Source organism: Electrophorus electricus, chromosome 16 (assembly GCF_041902795.1).
Source record: "Electrophorus electricus isolate QZ-2024a chromosome 16, ASM4190279v1, whole genome shotgun sequence".
Classification (NCBI taxonomy): Eukaryota; Metazoa; Chordata; class Actinopteri; order Gymnotiformes; family Gymnotidae; genus Electrophorus; species Electrophorus electricus.
This window is the reverse complement of record NC_137512.1, coordinates 5791742-5814375: the sequence shown is the minus strand read 5'-3', so window position 1 is coordinate 5814375 and position 22634 is coordinate 5791742. Positions and strand designations below refer to the sequence as shown.

General features: G+C 47.3%; 1 protein-coding gene across 3 annotated transcripts in view; it reads right to left on the bottom strand.

The window, feature by feature from the left end:
• Nucleotides 1-370: 370 nt before the first annotated feature.
• Nucleotides 371-22634, bottom strand: part of fgf13a (fibroblast growth factor 13a) — an 82880-nt gene continuing 60616 nt past the window's right edge. For all 3 annotated transcript variants that reach the window (XM_035531955.2, XM_027019175.3, XM_035531956.2), the window contains 4 exons: nucleotides 21149-21259; nucleotides 14107-14210; nucleotides 5001-5199; nucleotides 371-2194 (listed from right to left, as the gene is read on the bottom strand). In XM_035531955.2, the coding sequence (XP_035387848.1) occupies nucleotides 2058-2194; nucleotides 5001-5199; nucleotides 14107-14210; nucleotides 21149-21259 (551 nt within the window). In that variant the 3' untranslated portion in view covers nucleotides 371-2057. The remainder of the gene's footprint in view (nucleotides 2195-5000; nucleotides 5200-14106; nucleotides 14211-21148; nucleotides 21260-22634) is intronic.

Sequence of the window (22634 nt, the reverse complement as noted above, 5' to 3'; positions counted from 1 at the left end):
TGGAAATGTCACAGGCTAGAGGTATAGGATACCACTAACACGTTGCCCTAAAGTGGGTATAGTATAACCTATTCTTCAGCATTTAAAACTAGAGTTATAATCTATGATACCTAACTTTACTGTTTCAGCTCACCTCGCTAAATGCTACATGCTATGAATTTTTATTTAGTCTTTTGCTTATTCTAAGTAGTACTTTGATTACTTTTCCAGATTGTTATTTTAAAAAGTAGAAATACAGAACAGCGATATTTAAATACATTTAATTGATTACCCATTTCACCCATTAATACCTGCTGTGTGCTGCAATGCTGTGTGCTTGAGACGAACTAAGCGCTGAACAGACCGACGGTAAATAAAGCAAGGAGGCGTGTTTTAAAAGTAGAGCTTAATATAAATATTTTATTCAGTGCATTTTGTGTATACAACAAATAAGAAACCACTGGAAGGTACCAAGCAGAGTGTCCATTGGTACATGCTGTTTTCTGCTTTATTCCTGGTAGTCTGGCACATATGATCCGACATGGGGTTAATACACATAGCCTACATCATGCAGCTCTAATCCTCCGAGCCCTGCTGTCTCCCATGCAACAGATATGTTCACTTCAAAAGAAAACAGCCAACAGCCCCCTGCAGCAAATATGAAGTAATTATGGTTCCAGAAGGAACGAGTACATACAATAGTCCCAAAAAAGTGTCCTCATTGTACACAACTGGAGTTTGTACATGCCCTGTACAAGAGGTTCCTTTTTTTTTTGTCTTTTTCTAATTTTTCAAGATTTTTTTTTTTTCACTTTTACAAATAAGACGTCCTATAAAATGTTAAGCCACCTAAAATTCCACATATTTTCTTGTTTATATAGAAAACCATCACCACAATAAGTTAATCGTACATGAAGAGGGTTCTGGGGTTGAGTGGAGGGAAGCCTATCCTAGCAGTCACGGGAAAGGTGACCAAGTTCAGCTGAAGGAGAGACGGTGGATGTGGGCAGACAGGGCAGAAGAGAAGCACTCGGACAGACGGAAGAGTGGACTCGGACAGACGGAAAGGGGGACAGAAACGACAAGACCCATGAGAGACAGGGAAAATACAAAACGTTCTCTCGCTCCACATACGTCAACAAAAAACGATCCGCAGAACACCGAGTCCTCCCCTTTCCCCACAGCCCGCCTTTCTTGGAAAAGAAAAGTAAAAGAAGACCAAAAGAAATGTGAGCATTATAATTCATCACTCCCTGTCATGCCAACGCTGGCATGGTTCGACTTCTTAAAGGGGCTCTCTTACACTTTCTTTGGTGTGCTTTAATCTGCATTCATTGGGGGAACCTCAACAAAACACTGATTGTGGAAAGGGGCAGGACCACAAGGGACACGAAGGTCACAAAGGCTCATGGGTAATTCAAAACGGCGAACAAGCCGGGTGGCGCCGCGGACCTCTTGATGCTAAATCCGAGAGGCGGCGCCGTCCCCTCCAATCCGGACGAGCACACCAGAGCGCGGGCGTCCGGGACCTTTAGGGCTGCTTTGCGGGAGAAGTGCAGAGGACGAGGGGGTGTCCGTCCTGCCGCACCCGGGAAGCCTAACCCTCACTCACTGCTCTGAAGTCTTAACAGATGCGCCCCATTGACCAGGCCCTAGACGCGTCGAGCTAGTGATCCTCAGTGATGAAACGCTAAAGGAGAGCCGACTCGGTGTGGTGCTGGCACCAACCTGAGAGGGACTGTACCGAATGCCCAGTCAAATTCAAGGCTACAATTTTTTATGGCTTGCTTGCACGCAAGACGCTGCTGCCACGTGTAAAAGTCTAAAAACTACAGCGAACTGACGCGAAACAAAATGTTACCCTAAGGTAGAGGAAAATAGTCATGTTGCTATATGCTGTCAGTTGTGTGTCTTCAACCACCAAGAGCTTGTTTGTCATTTTTTCTTGTTTTTATTATTTATTTTCAACTTTTTTTTTTTTTTCTTTTTTTTTTGGAGAGGAGTCTGCTTGAAGTCACGAGCATCCGGAGGTTGCGGCGAAGGCGCAGGGTAAGCGGGCGGGGCCGGGTCGGGCCGGGCTACGTGGACTCGTGCTGACTCACGGCTTTGCCCCCGTTGAGGACGGCCGAGGCGCTCCGGCTCTTGGTGGGCGTGCCGCTACCGGAGCGTGAGAACTCGGTCAGGTCGTGAAGAGAGGGCTCCCGGTACATGGTCACTGCAGAGAGAGAGAGCAAGAAAAGATGGAGAGAAAGAGACAGGAAAAGAGAGAAAGAGGGAGAATGAAGAGGGAAAGAGTGGGAGAGAGAGATAGGGGACCTGAGTAAAAACTTCGACCACCCGCCTACCACTTGGATGGAAGCAGCCGCTTTCAAGATAGCATTGCTGCATGCCACCTATGGGCAGTGCATGCCACAGTAGCTGCCGGTTTCGGAAGGACTTCTAGTCTTCTGAACAATGTCAGCGGCACTAAGAGAGACTTTAACCTCACACAGAGCTTCTGCCGATCGATATAGCACTTCGGTGGAAAGCTGTAGCAATCGATGCCTGACGTATTAGTGCACACAGTCACTCTCTGGGGATGGGGGGGTGGAGGTTTGCGGGTGGGGTTGGGGTGGCGTGGGGGCAAGCGTGAGTTTGGAAGTTCATCATTATAGGGCGAGTTTGCAACACGACCCCAGAGGTTCATCAACCAGCACCTGGCCATTAAAGCAAAGCCATACGCTCCCAGAGGCCCACGATTCTGTCAGAGGTACAAAATAAAAAATAAATAATTAAAAGCCAAGCTAATTAATGGCTGAACTGTTGACCACGTCCTTTTAAAGCACTTTCCTGGAGATTTTTCATAACGGGAAAATTGCTTGTATCTGCAGAGGGAGACTTGTTCCGAGTACGCGGATGTTGGCACAGTGCACAGAGGCAGCATGCGTGCTATTATAATTCTTGGAAGCAAAGGAGACATGACAAGAAGACACCGCTGCACACTCCTCTCAGAGCGCCTGTACGTACGAGCCGCCTGCATGCTGTGCACCAACGTCGCCTTAATTGGTCTCGGGAAAGAAAAGCTAGTCAGGATCGTTAGAAGCCCAGTGAACATTTCTGCCCTCTTGGAAATACGGAATATTTCCAAGTAATTAAAACTTCTTGAATCGGGAATGTTCAGAAACGGGCATTCTGTTTTCATTCTGTGTAAAGGTTTATGCTGGATAACCTGCTCCCCTCAGCGATGCTCCTGAGTGTGTGGTTTTATTCTGTGTCAGGCAGGAGGTCATATTCCCGATTCCTTCTCCGGTTCACATCTACTCCAGTTCCAGAGGAACTACCATAAGGAAAGCCCCAGTATTTTATTTATTTATTTTTTACGCAGGCTCATGTTCATATGTTGCATGCACCTTCTAATTACAACTGAAAAAAACTTTGACGGAAATTGTGTATTTTAACGTTTATAATATACCTTATATGGTGGTTTAATAAGTGGGAGTGGAGATACATAAAGTTTAAACCAGGGCGCTACTTAATGCTATTCAGGATCATAGCAAAGATACCCAACTGATTTCTTCAATTGCTTGAAGCATAAATCAAAATATTTATAAATCTGTGGAAGATTTATACATGTAAGAGATGTACAGATTCCAAATTGCAGTGAAGTACACAAGATTCCAGAGAAACAGGATGTGTTCGACAGAGGTCATTCATCAGCACTTTGCTGCATAACTTGGAAATAAAGGATGAGGGACCTCTGTCTGAAACGCCCTATTTCTTCGGAAACGTTGTGTACTTCGCCACAAGTTTAAATCAAAAATAGTTGTGTATATCCTTGGAGACAGGAATATTTGCATCGTTAGCAGTTTGTTAACAAGGGAACTAAATCGAGGTTATGGTGTAAAAGGCAAAGTGAAATCTGTCTTTGAGGGCTGCACGGCACGTTACAAAAGGACACTTTTTTATTCACGAGCCTGCCAGTCCCCGCAGCACTCGCGCTGCTCCGGAGACGGACCTGATCGGAGCTGAACGCCATTCCCGCCGAAGACACTTTCAGCATGTCACAACACTCATCGCCACATCCGTGTGCCATTTGCACCTACAGCTCTTCTTTTCACTGGGCTGGAATTTCTCTCTCTCTCTCTCTCTCTCTCTCTCTCTCTCTCTCTCTCTCTCTCTCTCTGTTGACAAGTAAGTATTTGGCTTGGAGATGAAAGGGTTCTTTCACGTATGGTTGAACAAAGCTGCTTGGATGTCCCCTCTCTCCCTGTGTCTCTCCGGACTCGCTGCCCCGGACTAGATGGCCTTTGTGCTGTCAGAGGCCCAGACGGACGCGCTGGAGCCTAACGGGTCCTCCTGCATGCGACGCTTTTTGGCCGAGATAAAGCACTGGCTGGCTCTGCACTCTATGCAGTACATAGCTGCAACACAAGGGATGTGGACACAACACGCTCGTGCTGCTCCCAGCCAAAGGGGGCGGTCTATTGCGAATTTGTCTGGTACCTCCGCAGGGAAAAACTCTGTTAAAGCATAAAACTGGGGTGTGCTTTTTAAATAAGATGAAACTTTTACCAGAATTTGAGAAATCTGGAAGAAACGCTGTGTTAGTTGCACATTTGCAGTCGCGCTACATCAGTTGTATCCATTTGCATTAAATATTGAATAAAAGATGAAAAAACAAGCATATATTGCAAGAGTATATACTGGAACTCTGGCCAGCATCTATTAAATGTGGCTACAACATATTAACCACCACCTCCCGTCCACTATATAGTCCGATACTGACATTTCAGGCTCTTGTGTCTCCTGTAACGAAAGGCTCCTACATTTTACATGTATGGCATTTAGTTGATGCTTTTATCCAAAGACTTACAATTATGACTGAGTACAACTTGAGCAATTGAGGGCTAAGGGCCTCGCTCAGGGGCCCAACAGTGGCAACTTGGCAGTGGTGGGGCTTGAACCCGCAACCTTCCGATTACAAGCCAAGCACCTCAACCACTGAGCCCCCACTGGAAAGGTAACATAAAAGCACGGCTCACCTTTCAGAGGCTTGGGCAGGAAGTGAGCGGCAGGCTTGTTCTTCTTCACGTGGTTGCCTTTCATGATCTCGCCCTCCTTGTTTAGGCCCAGGTACCAGCCCCTGCCCGACTGCTGCTGTCTGTAGATCATGGACGAGTAAGTCACGTAGTAGTTTTCAAACACCGACTCCTTGAACTTGCACTCGGGTGTGAAATGTTCCTGCGTGGCAAGATGGGAGAGAGACACACAGACGTGAGATGCCAAACCAGGGTGGTGTACAACCACTGACGTGTAAATACGGATATCGACACGCATCCATGCACATACACACACAGCTGCATTCCAGTGCCAGCAAAGACAGACAGACCAGGTCTTGCACCATTAACTAACTTAAAAAGTATCTCAACCCCACTTCTACGTGCGTCTTCCCCTTTCGCTCCGTTTATCTGCCTTTCTAAACAAACCACCATCTCGTCCTTCGCTCTACACCAGCCTGTGCATCTACCTTCCTCCCCATCTTTCCTGCAAGCCTTCCCTCCATCTGCGTCGCGCTGTCGAGAACCTGTCCGGCGTGACAGTCTTCGGCACAGTGACCAGGCCTGGCGCTGTGCCTGCAGGCGCGCAACTCCTCATTAAGGAGAGCTTCCTTCCCAGCAGAGTCGACCCCCGAGCTAAGGGGCTCCTGCACGGCGCGGCGGCTAACGGCGGAAGTGGGTGGACCGGTGAGACGCGGTGGACAGAGAAAGTGCACACGGCGACGTCCCGTGCCCTCCCGCTTCCCCATGCTTCCGTTGCGTGACATATTGCGCGCAGCCTATAAAAACCGCTAATTAGTCTTCAAAGGCTGTCCAACTCGGACCATACGCGTCAGAGCATTCTGGCACCCAAGAAAACACCAACAGAGATAGTGAAGATGGCCAGTGTCACTTGACACTGCACAGAAAATGTCAAATTAAAAAAAGACAAATCTGTCAACAAAACTCTTTATCTGACTAACTGTTGTATCCTGGCTAATTACGAACTCAAGAACTGATTTTGCAGTGATGTGCTGTTTAGCCAAGTTGAGTCTTTGGTGAAAGTCTGATTAATAACTCGAGCGCAAGACCCTGAGCTGCTGTAGAAGGCACATAACTAACTCTGACAGCTAAGATGGAGGAGAAAGCCCAAGGCTGTGCTGGCAGTAATCGCCATTGTCTCACTATAGCAAAGGAAGTGGAATCAATGCAGAGTTCTTGCACTGGGAGATAAAGGGACTGACGGATGATTTTTGGGGCAAGAATTTCTAAGAAAGCTCGACATTAGGATGGGTCAGGAGCAGTCATCCTGCAGGAGGGGGGCGCCGTGATCTGAATCATTAGCCGCAGAAGGGAAACAGGTGCTCAACAACACCCAGGGGGGTTCTGGGAAGGATGCATTAATACAGGTATAAAAAAAAAAACCACGGGTCAGTTTACCTATATGATGCCAGGGCTTGTCTCCAGTTGGCTGTCAGTGGCTTTGAAGTTTGGGGTGTGTTGGGTGAGATCTAGAAAAAGCCAGCTTCACTGTCAGAGATGCAAAGGCTTTAAAAAAAATTGGTCTCCCCAGCCTAAAGGAAACCCTGACACTGGTTTTGACTCTGACAGCCTTGATCTCTTCACGGTTTGAACTGATTACCACTCACTCCGTTCGCGCTTACATAAATCCTCAGTTGTCAACAGAAACAGTTAATGCCACGGTTGAAGGTCATATTAATTAAAACCACTTGGAGCACAAAAGCACATAGCAGAGCTGCTTTGGAAAAGCGATTGGATTAAAGCCTCTTGCCGAGGACAATTAATCATAATTATTCTAAAACCAACAACAAAAACAAGAGAATCTGGTGTGGTGGGGACATGGCTGGGAGACTGGGAGGTTGCCCGTGTTGCCGAGCACTGCATAAGCAACCAGAGAGTTCACACAGAGCTGTGTCACTACTTCTGATGAAAACCAAACAGATCGCAGGCTGGAGTCTCACTCTTTGCTCTCTTGTGCATACGTCATCGCCGAGAAAACATGCTGTTTTTAACGGCAGTGTGTCAGAATGAGCCGAAGCCACTGACAGAAACACTCATACCCACTGACTGCCATCAGATAAGTTCTGATACTGAATTACTTTACTCCAGAGACAAAATGGTAACTGTCTAGCTTTTTTGGCACCACCTCTTGGAATATTACTACATTATAAACACATTTTAAGAGGAAGTCAACAATTCTTTAAAATGAACAGCCCCTCAGTCACATTAAGCAGTTACAATGAGGCAGTTTTCTCAAAAGAAAAGAAGGCTGCCACCTCGGCTGGGTTTGTTTGTAGGGCTGCCCCTTCCACATTCCTCACCACTGTCTACATTTTGTCCACTTGTCCAGAACAGTGAAATTCACTTTTTGACTTTTTCCTCCTTCTTCTTCTTCTTTTTTGTAAACCCCTTTTTTAAAATTCACCTTTCTGGCTTCTTATTTTCTTCCATGCTTGAAAATGCAGTCAGATCACTGAACACTGATTGTCACAGTGCAGTAAAGCTTCCATGCTATTCCTGTTACTGGCACACAGCAATTTGTAAATGCTAAGTGAAGATGGTCTTTTTGTATTTAATAGCAATAAACTATATGATTATGGCATGGATAGACTATTATACAAACAAATATACAAACATTTATATTGTTCACAGAGATGTAGTCACATCCTGTTCCTGACAGATCGCTCCGCTATCTGTCATCATGATTTGACGTTTAAGGAACAGGTCCGCTCACGCGCCAAAGGAAAGGGGGGGGGGGGGGGACTCGTCACGTGTGATTGCACGTGCGGTGCGCTAATTGTTTGCCTGCACGCAAATCTGTGGAGAAGGTCCTGCACCAGTTTCTACTCCCTCAGCAGAAAATGCATTACTGTATGCAAACGAGCGCATTAAACTGCATCTTTCTAATTGCTTCTGCGTGGTCGAGACGTGCGATAAATTGTGACGCGAATCGGCGCGCTCGGCGATGGAGGGAAGCTGTGTACGTGCAAGCACTACCAGTCACATGCCCGCACCCATCCTTGTCGTTAAAGGAAGCGAAGACGGGCGGCAGTTTCAGCAAATGGATTTTAAACGATGCCATTAAGGCTTTGCATGAGATTGAAAGCCAAAACGGGGGGGGGGGGGGGGGCGTGGCGGCGTGGCGTATAGACGCGGTGAGCGCAGCATACGTTAAACCGCTTTGGACTTCCTGTTTCTGGCTCTTGCACAGTCATCTAGACACTAATGTCTTTGCCCATCTATCCAAGCCATAGCCATGAATATTAAAGCAATGGGTGAAAACCGCGCAAGATGAACGCTTAGAATTAAGATGCGCTACGGCACAGAGAGCCATGTCCACCACGCTCGACAGCTGAAGCCACTTGTTCCTTAGAATGTAGCATCGATATCTGAGCAGGTTCTTTTCTTATGGTGCTGTTCCTGCACGCTTGTGTAACTGTGTCCCCCACAGTCAATGGAGAGAGCTTTGTGATGACTTTTATATATTTTTTTTACTCTTGCAACCTGGGAAATCCTGAATTGCCCCCTCCCCCGAGAACACAGTGAGTGAGCATAATGACTGTTGAGAATGAGGGTTTGTGTGTGGGTGTATGAGAGTTTTCGCAAGGTTGACTGGAGGGGACTAAACGTACTGCACATGCGCCGACTGTCTTACTGAACTGAACGTGCACCACGTGTCTTGTCCGGCATACTGAACTGAACGTATGGCACGTGTATGTACTGCATGTGTGCTGACCGGTGGACTGAACTGAACATACTGCATGTGTGCTTAACGGCAGTGTGTTTCCACGGAGTCGCTCCGTTTCCATGGTGCCTCCTCCATATTTCCTATTTGCCACGGTTCTCCACTCGCCCTTTTTAAACTCCTTTTTGACTTGTTCTTCCCCCTCCTCTAACCTCAGACATCCTCTCGTCTCTCAATATCATAGTACCCCGTTACCTTAATCACTGTCTCATCTCTGGCCATCCCACAATTTATTTTGTCTAAATATCCTCCCCTCTCTCTATCTGTTCCCCATCCTTCTTATGCTCTACCTCATTACTTCCCTGCACCCCCCCACCCTCGTCTTCAATTCCGGCCACGGGAGGACAGAATGGAGAAGCTGACAGGATCTATTGCAGTCAGGAGCTTTCCCTCTCGCTCTGTCCAGCACTGGCTAAGCCTGTGTCTAGACCCGGCCTGCCTGGCCACACACACACAATCTAGTAACTTACAGCAGAAGCCCAACAAAGGCCAGGGTTTTATGGTTTTACGGCTTAGGACTGCTGTTTAAGCACCTGTGATGGACAATGATATCTTACCCTCTCCACTGTACTTAGTAAGGCTGCTTAGTAATTACTGCTGCACACTGTGTGTACACAGCTGACACCAACAGCATGACCCCAAAAACACACACCGCGCTGGCCCAAATTCAATCTAAGTAACGTCTAGTTTGCTCGGGACTCATGAAGAGAAAGGCATACATACAGCCAAACACGTCTGATAAGGAAATTCTCTACATGTGGCATTACCCAGAACTAAGGGCTCTGCTGCATGTACTGCATGTGTCAAGATAAATTATGCTGATAAACACCAAGATAAATTGTGCTGCCACTAGTTTCACTTCCTTAATGCACTGGGCAGTTATTCTTCATATAAAAAACTAACAAAAACAAAAAACAAAATCAATGCTGTCATTAAAGTCCTTATTCAGAGCTCTACCAAGACGAGACCAGTTGTGGCAAGTGCTGTCAGGGTGAGCAAAACACTGAATGGAGGGCCAAAGGTTTAGAGGGTTCCTAAATGAACCACGCTGTGGGTGCCATACCCCACGGCTGTCATTTAGGGAGCTGTGGAGTCTGGGTGGACCACCGTGATTTCTCTGTCTCTAATGCCCCATCTCTGCCTCTAACCCGCCCACGTCTGCCTCTAATGCTGCATCTCTGCCTCTAATGCCTCATGTCTTTCTCCAATTCCCCATCTCTGCCTCTAAATCCCAGGGTCTTCCACTAATGCCCCATCTCTGCCTCTAATGCCCCATGTCTTCCACTAATGCCCCATCTCTGTCACTAATGCCCCATCACTTCCTGCAATGCCCTACTACCGTGAAAGCACCGCCAATGCAGCGGGAAGGACACAAAGGCGCCTCTACGTGCGCCACAGCTCACGCTGACCGACGGGGGTTATAACGCTGCCTTCTTGGGGACAATATCCTGTTTTTCTGGCCCCTAATGCAGAAAGCACACAAATCCCCAGTTCCTTTAGATGCCATATTTTCCTGAGACTTAAATCTGTCAGAGAGAATGATACTGAGCTGTATTAACTGGTCTCACTTTTAGAGACCAAAAAGTCTACTGGTGGGAGTGTAGCTGTTCATCTGTCGATGCACGTGTGCATGCACGCATGCACACACACACACACACACACACACACACACACACACACACACACGTGCTGTCACACTGAGAGAACGGGGCCACATCTATGGGACGGCTGTAACTCCAAAGTGTGAGGCAAAAAGAGAAGAGTCCATTTCTAATTGATTCCCGCTCTCTCCCACTTCGTGTCGCACTGACGGATGAATACATTTGCACTGGTACATTCTTACTCACCCACACATGGACACTGTCTGTCTGTCTCGCTTTCATTTTCTCTTTCACTTGTACTCTCTCTTTGCACTCCTTTCACACGTACATGGCCTCAAAAACGTGCGCGCGCACACACACACATACTGAGATTAGAAGCACAAGTGAGGATTCAAATCCTCAAGTTGTTTTATGTTTACGTGTTTACAAAACCAAAATAAAATATTGCACAAATAAACAAAATAGTTTGACTATTAAAATGTTAAATTATAATTGTTACAATGTGGAACACAAGTATATATTAAGAAAAATGATTAGGGGAAAAAAATATTATAACCAAGATACCTTCAAACCCCTCTCACACACTCACACACACACACACACACTTTAACACAAACAGACGAGCCCATCATTTCAGCCACTACTCTGTGTCACTGGCTACCTCTTTGCCACTCACTGGTAGGGTTGTAAAGGAACACAGAAATCACAGTTCGGTTCACACCAGTTTGGACATGACGGGTCAGAACGAGTTGAGTACAGTAGGAGAAAAGCAACAAACCCCCCAAATGAATAAACCTAGTTTGTTTTCTTTTTCAATTATTTTTGAACAGACAGTAGTGCAAGTTACAGTGTGTTCCACCTAGTGTTATACAGTCGCCCCCTGAGGTAGTTGGTACAGCCTGTAGTGTATGCTATATATACATAGGCTATATTTCAACAAGCTTAAGCCCAACAGAAATATAAGCTGAAATATAAATGCCAATTGCTTCAACGTTTGCATTTGGCCTTGTCTGCTTTTGCAGCAGGGATGAGGAGTTGAACTTCTGTTTTTTTTTTTTTGGCTTAGCTCTGGTGATTGTATACTGTAGCGGTTAACAATGGTGCCTCCCCCACGGGGAGTATGGGGTTCAGTCTTCTGTCTGGTCAAACGCACCATGCTATACCAGTAAGAGTTCTTGGGCAAGACACCTATTTGCTTACCTCTGTAACATTACTGAAAGTGTAAGTTGCTCTGGTTAAGAGTGTAAGCCAAGCATGAAAATGATTGGCACATCTGGGTGCGGCTCTGAACAGCATGTTAGCATGTTCGTGTGATTCTGCACACATACCCCACAGTGCCGACACAACGTGTCATGTGCATTCGCCACAGTGTGACTGATTCAGTCAGACATCTTGTTCATCAACCTTCGCACAGGAGACTAGTGTGTATTTTCCACAGGCTTGCACGCACCAAACCATAACATGTGTGCTCTGATTGTCCAGGATGAATACACATGCCATTATACCCCCTACTCATTGGCTGGTCCTTCAGCCTCCGTTGGCTGCCACTGGCGGTCGGGTTGCCCCATAAGAGCGGACTCCTTCCGAACACACACAGCCAAGCTGCGGCCCACGCCCGCCTGCCTGCCAATGGGTGCCGGGTGAGCCCCCAGCTCTTCCTCAGACAGAAGCTGCCACCCCCCCACAAGAGACCCGTGTCACTGGAGGGTTGATCCGCACTGTTGCAGCGGAGCCTTTCACACAACCTCGGCACAGGCCGCAACGCACGAATTCTCCGCATCTATCAGGCAGATGGCCGTGAATTCGGGAACCGCTAAAGAGTCTTTTTGTCAGATGGAAACGAGGGCAAACACGTTCGGGAATTCCCCAGATTATGAAGTCAGCTGCCATGGGCAATGCCTCAAAGCCTTGTGGGTACCCGCTCCACTTGCCACTTGTTTGCAGTGATAACAATCCATAAACACCTATGGATTTACGCCGCAGAGAGGCTAAGCAGCGGTCACACAAATACAGCCTGGCCCCGCCTCGCCCCAGGTTACCCAGCAACGGCCAAACACCTTGAGGTGGAGATTAGAGCACCTTTATTCAATTTAACCAGTGGTGGACTGGTCACGAGTGGCATTAAGTACAGTCAGTGTGCGTGCGTGCGTGCGTACGTGTGTGTGTGTGTTTAATTCCCGCTCTGGTTCCCCACGGGTGTGGTACGGTCCCCGCAGCAGCGGTGCTCATTACGGTCTGATCGTGTGCCACACCAACCCCTCTGGATGTTTTGACGGACCACGGCGCCACTGGCTCTCTCCCGCGCCGCACGCCCATTCTGCCTGAGCAGAGTCACGACGGCTCAGCCACTGCGTGCTACGAGACTGGGACATACGCAGCCATGCTGGAACGAGACCGGAGTGACTGGTCTTGGTGAGGAGACGTCACTGCTCATCACTTATACAGCAGACAGGAGATGGTTGCACTCCTCCATGCTTTGGTTCACCACATGGAGGAGATGTTTTAATGGGGAGAGAGAGAGTGAAATAATTGTAGAACTACTGCAAGCAGCTCATTTGGTGGTATTTTCTCTGAAAAACTTACTCTCTCTCCCTCTCTCCAGAAAGTACAGGCCGCTGTCGTTTTCTCCACTTATGTGAAATCCTGACATTTGCAGGCATGCTGGAATTCTTGTGTGTCTGTCTATATACTAGTGTGTCTCTCTGTCTGTCTCTTTCTGTCTGTCCATCTCTATCTGGCAGGTGGCTGGTTGCATTATTCATGACTTAACACATTTTAATCAGACACTGGAGTCCAGCTGCCCTGGGCTCTTAAACCCTGCAGCTCGTCTAAGGACCCTTCGGCTACAGCACGAGCACATGGCGCTCGCCTTCTGTCACGGGACAAATCGGGGTCCACCGCCAAACCCACGGAGACATGTGTTCCTGCCCCGCTGCGGTGCATGCAGCACCAGGCCGGGAAACACCCGCGCGCGCTTGCCTGAGCCCACGTACTGGCCTGGCCACGTCGCCATAGCAACCGGGAGTTGTGCCAGAGCGAGCCGTCATTCGGTCCGGTCCAGGAGCGTGGCAGGTCGGTTGTGCGGTAAACACCACCCACCTCCACAGCGCACACCACAGGCCCGTCACCTCCACGAGGGAGCCGTGTGTAGTCTACTTTAAATACGGCTAGGACGGGGTGCACTAGTTTTGAGCGAAGCTTGTGGGGTTGAGGTTACAAAAACGTCTTGTTAGACATCCAGAGCCTGACTCATAGTCCCAGCTGCACAGAATCCGGCTGTGAGAGGCCACCGTATGGAAGGAAGGAGCCGAATTAGATGAGAAAGAATACACTGCGTGTGTGTGTGTGTGTGTGTTTGTATGCGTGTGTGGGTGTGTGTGCGTATGTGTGTGGGAGCAGAGTGAGAGAAGGAGTAACGGTTTCGGTAGGCAATGGCAGGTTGTGAACGCAGTGATGTTTTCAGAAAGTTTCTAGTGCGTTTTCTAATGCAATTCACTTACCAAAGCAGAACTAATGGCTGTCCACTATGAGAGAGAAAACATGGTACAGCTGTAGAGTCAAAGCAAAGCCACAGCACGTGTGTGTGCGTGTGTGTGTGTAGATGGAGGTCGAGTGCAGTATGAGCAGCGGCTGCACTGGGTGCTTTCATTTCTTCATTCCTTTTACAGCGACAAAAACAGCACAGCAGACTCCCTATTCAACACACACATACACACACACATGCACAGTATGCTCCTAAACTTACCGATGTGTAAAGGTAGCCTTCACTGTTCATGGCCAGGTAGAGTTTGGTCTGGACGCCCTGGATGGCCACTACTCGCAGACCCACAGGGATGAGGTTGAACATGGCTGTGCAAGAGACACATAGAGACACACAGAGACACTTACCAACCAATCAGCATAAAGAACACACCTAACAAAAGCTCCGTATCCAGGGTAGTAACCGATCTCTCACAGTGCGGCGAAGTCCTCGGCAACTTGCGAATCAGTCGGAGGCTTAATGCTCAGGGCGCCTTGTTTCGAGATTTCACCTGAAGAAACCCTACAGGTTTTGCAAAGCTCCTTACAGTCTGTTCATAGGGTGTAAACGTGCACGTCTGTGATCTCCAGCAATCTTTCCCCGTGTTCGGGGATTATCTAATCAAATGAGTGCAAATGAGCACTTCTCGCTTCTCGGCTGTGTGCTGGTTTATTTCGTGCCGCTTTTCTGTGGATTCCGCCCTTGCATCACGGGGAACATTAGGTCTAAACAGACAAAGGCAATAGAATGGACTCGGCCCTGTGTTGTTAAACGTCACTCCTGCCATTCTGTTCCTTTCTGTGTGGGGCTGAATGGAGTGGCTGAACAGCGCCAGCCGTCGGAGCGCCCGCCGGCCCCTGCCGCTGCCAAAGCGCCTGACATCTTTGTCCCTCTGCCCTGCCGGGAGCCGGAAAGCTGTCTATCTCCCCCTCCGGGGCCGGCTGCCCGGCACACCACTGGCACCGCAGCCAGTGCGTCCGATTGGCTGCGGCTTTCCGAGGAAAACGGCGAAACTAGCGTCCGGTCACCTGTTACGTAACGTTCTGGTGTTAGAAACAAAGTGAAGCGGAAACTTGGCGCGTCACGACAGAGAGCAAAAGCAAGGACAGCACTAATAACAGCACGGAGTGGGGAGCGTGCGTGTGTGCCTCTGTGTCTCATGATAATCCATTAACACACAAACCAGACTCAGCGAGGGGGCTTACAGCCAGATCGACAGAAAGCCTCTGAGCACTGACTGCATGTGCACATACACAACTGAGTTCCCCACTGACAGACGGCTGTTCTGTCACATTAAGAGTGCAGGATGATGCAGATGTGGAAGGGAGTCACAATTCTAAATATTAGATTAAAGGATCATATATATTATAGATTAAAAGAGTAAAATCTAAATACCCAATGATATGCTAATGGTAAATACGCCAACAAATGATCTAGATTTAATATTTGAATCTATATTTAACACATGAAAAACTAGTGGATTTTGCATGAGGAAAATAAAAGATTATATGTGATGTGCACCATGACATTGTGTTTTAGCCAAACTTCCAGCACAGGCTGAATATATTTATGAATATTTTGCAACAGAGCAATTTTTAGACTATTTGCACTCTATTTGCTATTTTCTCATTCTGTAAAGCCAAGCTGCCTGGTGCTTCCCTGCTCAGTTTTGGACTCGTGTGTACGGACAAGGTGGCTCTTTCTGCTCAGATGTACCGAGTTCTCACCGCATTCCCCAAAAACTGCCTCCTCACGCGCATCGCAATATGATATGATCACAGTTTGGCCAGCAGCGTGCACCCGAGTGTTGTCCCGTGACTACCATTTCTACCAGAAAATGCGTTTCGATGCACTTCTGAAACACTCAGGAACCACAGCAGTACACTCAGCTACACACGTGGCCACACAATAGGGAATCCATTCAGGATTAGACCCTCTTCTGTTACTCAGTTTATTACCTTGCTACGAGTTAAAAATATTTTTCAGAGTTCATCCTTTCCCCAGCCTCTGGTCAACTCAGTTACACTTAACGTTAAGGTTCCCTTAACAAACATTACTTACAACACTAATTAACATGAAATAATCATTAATAAACCATAAGCAATGTAATCAAAGTCAGTAACGCCATCAGGACGTTCCAAACTCAGGGTCAATCCCTTTGTGTCACCATGTTACCTTTGTTAGTTTACTGACATAAGATGCTTTATTTCTTCTCAGCTATGTCCACCATGGTCTATTTGGTTGTAGGCAGCACTGAAAATATTAACACTGGCAATAAATACTCACCTTACTTATATTAACATTCTTATATTTACAGAATTTTATCGTTTATTAATGTTACGTAACGCAAGTGATGTTGGTTCAGGGAACCTTAATATAAAGTGTTACAGCTAACAGCCAAGTTCTTGGCACAAGCTTCGTTCAAAATCAACAAATCACGAAGAAAAATAAATCCTACCAAGATCTGATCTTATCTGATAATGTGCATTCCAAGTAAGAGAAAGAGGGATCTTTTCCTCTCTCACCACCTCTGTGTACCACAGCTACGTCAGGTAAGCCTCCACCCCTGCAGTGTGTGCCTCCAGCTTTCCCCAGAGAGACGGGCAGTGCTGACGAACATCTAACTGTTGTGGGGCTAATACCACGGCTCCATGCAGTCCTCCCTGCGCCGGCCATGATTAAGGGAAGCTGTGTGTGGCTCTGAGGCCCTAGCCCCGCCCTAGCCCTGCCCCAGCCCCTGCTCTGCTCTGGCTGGGTGGAAACACCACTCTCTAAAACCATTGGCCCAGGAAGGGTAGGGGGTGTGGCCCAGCAGCGGTGCCTGGCTGGCAGTGGTCGCTCTAATGCCCAATCAGATTGATTCAATTCAGTTAAGTGTACATTTACAGTTAAGGGGAAATTTAATACAGAGAAATTTGCTGTGTTCTGACATGCCTCCCTGCCCCCGCCACAGATGCAAAGAAGTGCATGTGCACACGCACACACACAAACACACCCACACACACACACTACAAAGAAGCTGTTCCGTGGTGGTTATCACGGTTTGGACTTTTGTAAGATTGGAGCGGATAGTCAATTACCTGCGGCTAATCGAGCACCTGAGCACAGACACAGCGGGATCTCAGGAGATCAAGGGGAGAACACTGCCAACACGCCTGCACAGGCTGGGAGTACAGCAGCCTGCACCCAGGAGAGGAGGCTACATGGAACCAGATCCCCGAGAGGTGTGATACTGCAGACATTCCTGGGCAGAATCCATCTGAATAAGACTGGAAATTAGTCTGAACCTCTAGAGATTACACAGCCCCTGACCCAAGATCTGCAGCTCGGGCATTTCTAAAGGGGCTGCACTGCACACTCACAGAGCTGATCACATCTGCAGTACAGCATGTACAGTTCAACAATACATTTATACTTCAGTTATTCAAGTAAAAACTAATTTATGTGAGTATTTAATTTATGTACAGAGAGATTTCTTTTTACAGAAATCAGGCTAAATATCATCTGGTAGCATTCTAACAAGTAGAATACCTCATTAACATACTGCCTTAGGGGTGGAGCTTCTCAGTCTAGAACTCAAATAAAATTGATTGGAACATACAGCGACACTATAAAAGGTAAAGGAGGTACATTAGCGCCAATAAACTCTCGGGTTGACAGGAGCAAAGGTCTCCAGCCCAGACACATTGATAAGGAATCAAATTAAAGTCTCCATGGAGACAATGCCATAGAAGGACCAAACCTGATATTTAATGGGAAGAGGTTAGAGTTCACCCTGCTCCCGCCCAAAACTCGTCAGAGCTGAAGATAAAAGCGGCTCAATTGTAACAAGATCTTTATTATTAAAGATCCACCAGTTGGACTCTCATTACCTAGGTGCCCCATTCTGATTACAGTCCCACACGTTGGTAGGGAGAATGTGACAGAGATATTCTCTTAGCAAGACATGACTTGAATGCTTAATATTTCATCCTCATAATTGGTTTGTTTTTAACTTTAATTAAACAATGAAAATAAGGCTTATGGGATATATTTGCTTTCTGCAGTAGACCTTTATCTCAGATGCTCAACAGTATAAATAAAAGCATTAGGTGTCATCATGTGTAAATGACAGACTTAGAGACTTTTAGAGACTTTTAGAGTGCATGTGAGCAGCCCATCCTCCCTAACACACACCACCGCGCACATGCAAGTCAACCAAGAGGAATCAACCGCCGTCGCTATGGAGACTAGGACAGCCGGATGCTAACAAATCTATTTTTGTAGTGCGAGAGATAGAAGCTCCTGTTTTTCCCACTTCCAATCTCCAGTGGACGGTTTTCGATCCGTCCATAAAACCGGTGTTGGTTGAGAGAGGGAGGCTGGCTGTTACGCAACCTCACCTCCTGCAGGACGCAGCGGCCAATCCGAGCAGCCGGGGGCGGGGTTGTGTCAGGCCGGGGCGTGGCCGCCGACCAATACGGATGAAGCCGGCACGCAGCCTGGAGGTTTTATACGTGATTGGAGGCAAATAACAGGAGCTTTAAAATAAACGGCACAACCGACAAACCGTTTTAGCCTGAGCTGATTACTCAAGCAATCGAATCACGGCACAATTAGTACTCGATTATGAAACAACCACAAAACCTGATGAGGTCCGTCAGATTAGCTCCTCTCCGTCCTGGTCTAGAGCGTAATTAAACACCCGGGTGATTACGTTCTTCTGTTACCTTTCCCGCGCTGCTCACAACCCGTGTTAATGACGAACGGAAGCGAGTTGCACTCGTTTACAGGCTGCGGGACGTCGCGTCCGCTGAGCGACGGTGCAACGCATCGCCGATTTAATTTGATCCCTGCCTCCGCTGAGCCGGTGCAGACCTCCCGGACCCTGGCAGACTGGCTTATCTCCGTCGAGACGCGTTCTGCGTGGGAACCTGATGGGATGACTGAAGTTATCAATGACATGGCTGCTGCTTACTAGGAGTTATTCTGGGGTGGGATTGAAAAACTGAGCTCCTCGACCAACCCTTCCTAGTACACGCTATTTACAAGGCCTTGAAAAGATATTCATACCCCTTGAACTTTTCCACATTTTTTTCGTTACACCTACAAACCTAAATATATTTTATTGGGATTTTATGTGATAAATGAACACAAAGTAGCAAGTAATTGTGAAGTGAAAACAAAATGATACATGGTTTTCAATTTTTTTAATAAATAAAAATCTGGAAAGTGTGGTGTGCATTTGTATTCTGCTCCCTGTACTCTCATACCCCTAAATAACATCCAGTGTGACCAATTGCCTTCCAGGGTCACCAAATTAGCAAACAGAGGCCACATGTGTGTAATTTATTCTCAGTATAACTACAACTGTTTTGTGAAGACCTCAGAGGTTTGTTAGAGAACATTGGTGATCAAGCATCATCAAAACCAAGGAACACACCAGACAGGTCAGGGATAAAGTTGTGGATAAATGTTAAGCAGGGTTAGGCTATAAAAAAAATATCCCAAGCTGTGAACATCTCACGGAGCACTGTTCAATCCATCATCCCAAAAATGGCAGGAGTATGGTACAACCGCAAACCTACCAAGACATGGCCGTCCACCTAATCTGACAGCCCAGGCAAGGAGAGCACTACTCAGAGAAGCAGCCAACAGGCCCATGGTCACTCTGGAGGAGCTGCAGAGATCCACAGCTCAGGTGGGACAGTCTGTCCTCAGGAGACCTGTTAGCCGTGTACTCCACAAATCTGGCCTTTATGGAAGAGTACCAAGAAGAAAGCCATTTTTAAAAGCAAGCCATAAGAAGTCTCGTTTGCAGTTTACAACAAGCCATGTAGGGGAGAGAGCAAACATCTGGAAGAAGGTGCTCTGGTCAGATGAGGCCAAAGTTGGACTTTTTGGCCTAAATGCAAAACACTCTGTGTGGTGGAAAACTAACACTGAACATCACCCTGAACACACCATCCCCACATTTAAATATGGTGGTGGCAGCATCATGCTGTGGGGATGCTTTTCTTCAGCAGGGACAGGGAAGCTGGTCAGAGTTGATGGGAAGATGGATGGAGATAAATACAGGGCAATCCTGGAGGAAAACCTGTTAGAGGCTGCAAAAGACCTGAGACTGGGGCGGAGGTTCACCTTCCAGCAGGACAATGACCCTAAACATACAGCCAGAGCTACAGTGGAATGGTTTGGATGAAAGCACATTCATGTGTTAGAATGGCCCAGTCAAAGTCCAGACCTAATTCCCACTGAGAATCTGTGGCAAGACTTAAAAATTGCTGTTCACAGATGCTCTCCATCCAATCTGACTGAGCTTGAGCCATTTTGCAAAGAAGAATGGGCAAAAATTTCAGCCTGTAGATGTGCAAAGCTGGTAGAGACGTACCCCAAAAGACTTGCAGCTGTAACTGCAGTGAAAGGTGGTCCCACAAAATATTGAGTCAGGGGGGCTGAATACAAATGCACGCTACACTTTCCAGATTTTTATTTATTAAAAAATTTGAAAACCATGTATCATTTTCTTTTCACTACATAATTACTTGCTTGCTACTTTGTGTACATTTATCACATAAAATCCCATTAAAATACATTTAAGTTTGTAGGCGTAACATGAACAAATGTGGAAAAGTTCAAGGGGTACAAATACTTTTTGAAGGCTCTGTAGGGTTGCAGAATGGCATCGAAAGATCCAAAGACATAATTATCTTTGTAGATTCCTTAAAAATCAGTGTTAAATTATTTCTAAAACCTGTTCTCAAAGTAAACTTTATATTCCCTTTACTTTTTGAAAGATGTCACATTTCCAAAGATGTTATTTCTCAAACACCACCGTTCTGCTTTAATTTTCAGGAAATTAGCAGAGGTCACGGCCTTTGAAAACATAAGCCACAGTTCCGTTTTGGACTGTGATGCTTAAGCCAATCGATCTTTCCGTTTGGAGCCCCATCTTTGAAATTGATAAGCAGAAAGTGGCAGCAGCACTTCCGGTATTTTACAGTGAGACTGGGCTCTCCAGTAGCTTATGTTCGTATACGCATATTCTCCCCCCCCCCCCCGAAAGGGGGGAAGACAGAGAGAGTGTGTTTGGTAATGTGAGTTGGAGGAGGAGTCCAATTTCAGAGAAGGCAAAACCGCCAGCTAACAATACTACACAAGAGAACAAATGGAAGGGATGTTCTCATTTGAACTTTTATCCAGCAGGTGTGTGTACAGTAGACGATTCCGTGCCGGGAGCACAGAGGGAGATTCCACAACTGGAGGGAAAAGGCTCCGGTGCACTCACTGAAACTGCTGTCCTCCTCTTTAGTACCATCGATGGTTCCGTCTGCTTGGAGCTGCAAATGGAAGCCCTGACGACTGTACAGCTTCGTCACGATCCCCTTCAGCTGGGGCTCTGAGAGAAAGAGAGAGAGAGAGAGAGACTGTGAGACAGGCATTGCCACAGAGAGCGCGACTGGGAGACTTAGCAGGGTTCTCCACGCTGGCAGGCGAACACATCCGGCAGCAGGGCCCAGGAGGTTACACCTGCTGCTGTTAGAGAGACTCGATGAAGCCCGGCACAAACCGCATGCAAGACGAAGGAGGGAAAAAAATCCAAGAGACCTAACTTGTGAGATCGTGGGCGCCGTATTCATTTGCACGTGATGAAATGCTTAACGTCATTTTAAGGCACCCGAGACAGCGAATGTGAACCGGTATTTGTGAAAATACTTCACACTTCACACTTTTGCATCAAAGACTAAATGGCTTAATGGATGGATATCACCTAGAGCTTCGGCTAACTGGTCGCTTGCAGGACTTAACCATGCGCGTCCCAGTTCAGTCTTAGGTGTGTGTCCCTTAACGCCACCGTGATCAACGTTCTCCACTGCGCCATACACCACCTTTCAACTCCATCATCCATGCAACTCTTCCTCCACTGCCTCTTTTCCTTACTCCCTCAAAGGTTGCCTTGGTAATTGGCATGGTCCTATTTTTTTTTTTTCCTTTGCTAGCTTCCTGTTTAGAACGCCCTCTCCTGGAGCAGTTCCCTCACAGGGGCTAGGATTTGGGGTCTACAGGCATGACGTTCCTTCAGGGAGGGCTTTCCTACGTTGCGGTGATTACTCTGTAGTTGGGACTGGGCTAGTGGCACAAGCGGAGGGAAGGAAAGAGATGGATCGCCTCCAAGCTGTGAGGAGCCTTCGGAATGTGGGCGGGATCAGGGATGCAGCCCCGCACTGCCTTCACACTTGTAACAGGAGGCCTGGGTGTTGGGCATCAGGGAATGTGCTGCCTAACATAACTGCATAATGCATCCTAAAAAAGTAGAATAAACAGAATTTAAATATTTACGTTATGTTTGTGTGTGTGGTGCTGGCTGCTCTGAGATCTCTCTGAAAACCCCTGTCAGTGATGAGGTGGCACGTGTCTTATGTAAGCCCTTCACACTCCCCTCCGCCTCGGCAGGGTGAGGAGCTGAGGTGTGTGTGTGTGGCCCTCCGCCTGTCTGCACACGCTCGTACGTGTGAGAGCGAGACAGACAGACACACACACAGATGGACAGTAGATAAGACAGACAGATAAGCAAAGGAGAGATGACGGGGAAAGAGCGAGTGAACAAGGAGCAGGCGCGAGATTTCTGACGGACGCATTTAGACTCGGCGTGAACATGATCCAGTGAGGAGCCGTCGGTGCGATGGGTGTATGGGGACGGTCCGGCCCCAGAGATATTCACCACCACACTAAATGCCTGGTTATTACACCACACATTTATTACAGCGTCATGG